This window comes from Myotis lucifugus, unplaced genomic scaffold (genome assembly GCF_000147115.1).
Source record: "Myotis lucifugus unplaced genomic scaffold, Myoluc2.0 scaffold_50, whole genome shotgun sequence".
NCBI lineage: Eukaryota > Metazoa > Chordata > Mammalia > Chiroptera > Vespertilionidae > Myotis > Myotis lucifugus.
In genome coordinates, this window is record NW_005871098.1 from 905,057 (window position 1) to 911,002 (window position 5,946).

Below are 5,946 nucleotides of genomic sequence, written 5' to 3' on the forward strand. Positions count from 1 at the left end.
AATAGCCTTGTATTCCCTGGGAAATTATAATTGCCTATATAGTTTCATGGGCCAGAAAACATTCATGATATTACAAATAATGTCTTTAAATGTATCCGAAGAAAACTGTCCACAAAAATGTTTAAGTAAATAATGATGATAATTCAACTTGCCACCTCAAACATGATTTCTAAATCAAAAGAACGCTTCATTTTTATTCCCTTTAAGCAGTTTAGGGACTCTAACAGATGTTTTACCCACTCCACAGGTTATTTTGAGTTGGTTGCAGGAATTTTAGTTTTCCACCAGAAGTTTTCCCTCTAAGTTTAGTGTTGAGCACTTATTATTAATGAACTTCACTGCTTTCTTGGTAGGTTAATCATATTCTGATCATAGTATTGCTTTCTAGTCACACGTTTCTTCAAAGACTCAGACCACCAGATAAAGAAGAAACTCCTTTGAATTTCCATCTGGCTTTGAATTTCTATCTACTATTTTAAAAATGTATAACTAGCTCATAAATATTTCAAGTACTCTGCAACTCTTTACCTTCCAGGCTATAGTTTTATAACTCTTATTTTATAAAGTGATGAAGTGTTTTGAACGAAGTGTTAGTGTTAGTCTTAAATGAAAGAAAAGACCTGCCAAGATTTTTTTGTCTTCAATATAAAAATGAAGCACACATATTAAAATGAATGATTTTGATGTCTCAAGCCTATATTTCACAATTCGTTTGAGCTTTTTCAATGATACTCAGGGACTGGTATACATTAAATGTTGATGAAAAATAAAAGTTACTTTGCTTGTTTTATATTAAATAGCATCCGGTGTGTATTTTGATGAAAGAGGCAAAGAAGCATACACATTTTTTTGAATGGATCATTAATTTAATTTAGGATATTTTAAATTGGTAGACTCTAATACCCTACGAGTAACTAGGTTAGGTTTCCACCAATTATTAATCATAGTTATTCATGATAAAACTTTTTATTATAGCTTAGAGTTTAATGGCTTGTTCTGATGATGGAATGAAAGCACATTGCAATTTCATTTTTTTTTCACAAGTGTTTCTAGTAAGGATGCAATTCATTACCTTAAAAAACAATGATATCTCTTGTCTTTTTGAGAAGTTCTTTAAAGTAAGAAAAGTTAGACAACACTAATGATATTTATACAATTTTAGGGATTTGAGGAAACACTTACCAGCTCCCTCCTCCAGTACCTAATTAACCTGCTTGCTTAAGTTAGTTATTATATATAAAATTTACTATCAAAGACATTTTGAAAGAATTTCTGCTTTGTAATTCAGAAATATTTAGTTCTAGTCCATTAAATTTTTAAGATTTACTGATAACACATGTTGAATTCATTATAATAAATGATTGTATCACCTATTTTCAACAACAAATGGAAATTTTTTAAACACTGAACTGTACTTTAACACTTTTTAACTTACGTGTGAAAAGTTTTCTTCAAATCCCTTTAAACTTGGAAGATCAACCTGTTCTTGTGTTTGGCATTAAATATTTCCATTCTAAATTTTGCTATGAAGCTTTTCTTATTAATTCACTATTATATTCATTATAGCTAAGACATTGTTTATAGTTTAACTTTCACATTCTATCAGATAGTGTGTTTTTATTTATTTAATGCAATATTCTCCTTGAAGTTAAAATTTAAAAAATTAAAGTATCAATCTCTAGATTTTGAGTCATAATATGAAGAAAAATTTATTAGCTGGCTATATTACTCTTACCTTTAGAGGCCATGAAGATTTCTGAGTCACGTCTTCAAAGATAGCCAGGTGAAAAGAAAAGGTTTTTCTTGTTGCAGCAAGGAGAGGAAACATGGCATGAATAAAACTTCAGAAGGTGTCTGTCTGCTCCATGTCAACTTACAAATAACAGAGGAAGGGAATGCTTCATTCAGCCTCCAGAGAGCTGTATTTTATCACTTTGAACAACAGGGGAAGACGAAGCTACCAACAAAGGTAAACTCTACTCAGAAACCATCATATTACTTGGTGGTTGAAGGAAAAATTTAAAAATAATGAAAACCAAAAAGGAAAATATATAACACTCATTTTAAAAGTCTTGTTTCCACTTAGTTGTTTTTGTGTTCCTTGGAGTATACACTTTTGCTTTCACTATACATTAGACATTCTATTTTCCTGGTTGCTATAAATCTCCTGTGCCAGAGTCATGATAAAATATTCTATCATGTATAACTTTCTGACAGTTCTAAGTACAATATTTTATATTTTGAAAATGTTTGAACATAAACTTTCTTATTTTTCTCTCGAGATTTCCACCTACTCTCTCCCACAAAACAAATAAAAAGAACATGTATTCCCTCCTATTTATGTACATAAATAAATCTTTATTTTCATTTTTAATTGAATTTGATGAATCAGAGACATTTGGAAATACAAACCTTCGATACCCTTGCAGTTCATTGGAACATACAGGTGATATTGAGTTGCACTGCATACAGCAGGGGAAAAAGCACTGAAACCAGGCAGCTCACATTTCTAAATGCAGCTGATCAGGTGAACATGGAAATTTTGCTCACCAAGTCAATTGCCCTGGATGGCACAATTTGCAATAGTTGAAGTTGCTTATATACTACATTATCAGCAACAATCTCTACTTCCAAAAATAGTTAAGCAGCCTGAGAAAGCATAAAGAATGATGAAAACTTATAGTCAACCTCACAGGTTGCAGATAGCCAAAAGTTTAGGTTCTTCTTATTTGGCAAAGAGAGATTTCTTTTTATTATTGTTGTTTGGAAGTGTTCGGGATTAAAAAGAGTTGCCATTATTTGAATTGCAGGAAAGATATATAAACATGATCGGTATTTTTAAATTAAATTATATATTTGCTAAATTTCTTAATGTTTGTCATGAGCATTTGGAAACACTTTACTCTAAAAAAAAAACCCTAAATTGTTGTCAACACTATCAGACTTGGTATTTTAAATTATGGTCATAATTGACAAGTTAATTTTTACTTTCTCTAAAGCACCAATTTGAAATTAAAAAATAAAAGCCTAAGTGAATTAAGCATATATATTGACCTGTACAAAGTCAACCATCTATGTATTTGTATTGGCCATATGACTAACTGATAGACTCTTTGAATATTTAACCTGCAACAGAGACTTTCCAGGCCATCTAACTTGGTAAAGTTTAGACACTACCCATTTCTTTTTTCATGCTTTCTCCCTCAGTTCTGCTAAAGACCCAGCAGATACCAACTTGAGGTTTCATCTCCCCTTCCCTACACTCTTTTTGGTTTGCCAGCCTTTTTCTAGGTCATACTCACAAACCTTCCTTAATAGATTTCTCAGATGTTCATGTGTCCTGTTAACGTGTGCTTCTGCAGCCAGGCGATGTTTCTCCAGGAGTTGGCCTCACCTCCTCTCCTGCTGCTGTTGCTGCTGCCCTTCACCTTCACGGTACACTCAGTCCTCCTCTCCAAACATCTTCCACCTCCAAGGAAGAACCAGTATCACCATTTATCACTCAAAATGGTCACAGCATCCTCATCTCCCTCTATGAAGCCCTTGGCTTTTTCAAGCAGCATCAGTATCAGTTTCACTCTGCCATCAGGTTGCAGGTTTCTGCTCCGTTCCCTTGATTCAAGGAAATATAGCAATACAAATATGTTTAACAGACATAACCCAAGGCTTGAAGGTAACATAATGGGATGCAGTACTAGAAAAAAGACTTACAAGTGAATATCAGCACAGATGGGTCTCAGGAAAGTTAGCTCCCTCTCTCACCTGAGCCTCTGCTCTGCTGCTTGGCATGCTCATTCCTCAGGATGTTCTGCTTTGCCTGTCCTTGTCCCTCATGAAGGAGGGGCCTCTGTATTCTCACTGTCTTCCTTTTTTTGCCAAGAGGAAATTAAAAAAAAACAATCACATCATAACCTCACCACCATTGCCCCCTGCCCGTGGCCTTTTTTGTAGGGCAGGCTATCACTAGTTTTGAAGGTCTGTTCATTCAATATTACATCATTAAACAGAACTTCCTTATTATTTAATTATTTAACAGCTAGATATTTGAATTAAATTTTCATGACAGAAAGACTCACCAATTTAGTCTTTTTTAGTACAAAGGAAGAGGCTGCCAGTTTATTTAAATCCAGAGTGATGCCTGTTATAAAACAAAACAAGAACAGCAATGTGTTCCAGTTTGCATTTTCTGGGGCAAGGATGGGGAATGGAGCAAAATGTTAGGGACAGGACTAAGAACCAAAGACTGGGATGAACTAGTCTTAGGAATATTTACAAAGTTTTATGGTTAGTCTGCCCTTGGTTTTACTATAAAATCGTGTGTTCCTAAAAATCATATATACAAATACATTCATATATAAATATATATATATATGTCCATATATAATCAAATATATATGGAATGGGAGAGAATTATTTATTTTTCTTGAGTTATATAAATATTATTTTGGTAAAATTCTAAAAAACATTTTATTCACTTGAAATTACATTTTTAAAAATTCATGGTAATGCATAAAATAATATTTATTTTCAGCAACTGCATGTTATTACATTTTATGAATATAATAAATACAGTTATTGATCATTGCCCTTTTAATAGACATTTGGATTGTTTCTGTTTGTAGGGTAGTGGTTCTTATGCACATGTGTAGCTGTCCTTTGAAAGCATATGTCTGGAAAGGAAAATGCCAGCTGATGGGGTATGAAGATCTTTATTTTTACCAGATATTATCAAATAGATCTCCAAAGTGCTTGTGCCAATTTACAAGCAACAGTAATGGATAAGCATTCCCTTTTCCACATTTCCGTTTCAAAACAGGCTTGGTTGGTAGAGTGGGAAATCAACAAGGGATACCCAGATATTGATTTATGAGAAGGCAGCATCCAGGGGTGTTTTTTAATCACCTGAGAAATGTAAAAACCTTTGTGTGTGTTTGTTTTCAGCTCTTCCTATCATGCTATATCATGTCAGAATAACTAAGAGCAACTTTTATAAATATCTGGTTAAAAAAGTAATGCTATAGATAGGAAGTGGTTCACAAATGGACTATAATTTAGTGATAAAATAGCTCCTTTCATTCAGTGAGTCTAATGGCCTGACTTCCTAAAATGTGAACCACAGACATGCAGCGTGTATAAATCTTACCTCTGAATTTATAGTTTTTTGCATTAAATTTGCTATGAAACAAAGCAGGATATGTATAAAGAAATTAATGAAGAAAATAAAACAAATCTAGGGAGATATATTGTTTTTATAATTTTTTTCTTTATTGATTAAGGTATTACATATATGTCCTTATCCTCCCACTGCCCCCCACCTTCCCACTCATGCCTTTACACCCCTGGTGCCTGTGTCCATTGGTTAGGCTTATATGCATGGATACAAGCCCTTTGGTTATAACTATGTTATTAGATATGAAATAGCCAATCCCTTAATGTAGATGTGGCAGTTTCTTCCCTGGGAATGTGCAACTCTTATTTAAGCAACCATTTATCACACTGTGCAAACTGCCTATCAGAATGCATTTTTTTTACTGTTTTATTCAAACCTACTAGAGGCCCGGTGCACAAAATTTGTACACTCGGCTGGGGGGGAGGGGCGGATCCCTCAGCCCGGTCTGTGCCCTCTCGTAGTCCGGGAGCCCTCGGAGGATGTCCAACTGCCAGCTTAGGCCCGCTCCTATGGGAGTGGGCCTAAGCTGGCAGTTGGACATCCTTAGCGCTGCTGCAGAGGCAGGAGAGGCTCCTGCCACCACCGCTGTGCTCACCATCTGTGAGCCAAGCTTCTGGTTGAGCAGTGCTCCCCCTGTGCGAGCGCACTGACCACCAGGGGGTAGCTCCTGCATTGGGTATCTTTCCCCTGGTGGTCAGTGTGCATCATAGTGACTGGTCATTCGGCCATCGGGTTGAAACCAGCTCTCCGACACCCTCCGAGGGGTCCCAGATTGT

The 5,946-nt window shown here is 35.2% G+C and overlaps 1 protein-coding gene across 1 annotated transcript in view; it reads right to left on the bottom strand.

Moving 5' to 3' along the window:
- The window catches only part of PLSCR5 (phospholipid scramblase family member 5), a 47,719-nt gene extending 45,971 nt beyond the window's left edge, over positions 1-1,748 (bottom strand). The window contains exon 1 of the mRNA XM_023753769.1: positions 1,736-1,748. Coding sequence (XP_023609537.1) covers positions 1,736-1,748 — 13 coding nt within the window. The remainder of the gene's footprint in view (positions 1-1,735) is intronic.
- Between the last annotated feature and the right edge of the window lie 4,198 nt (positions 1,749-5,946).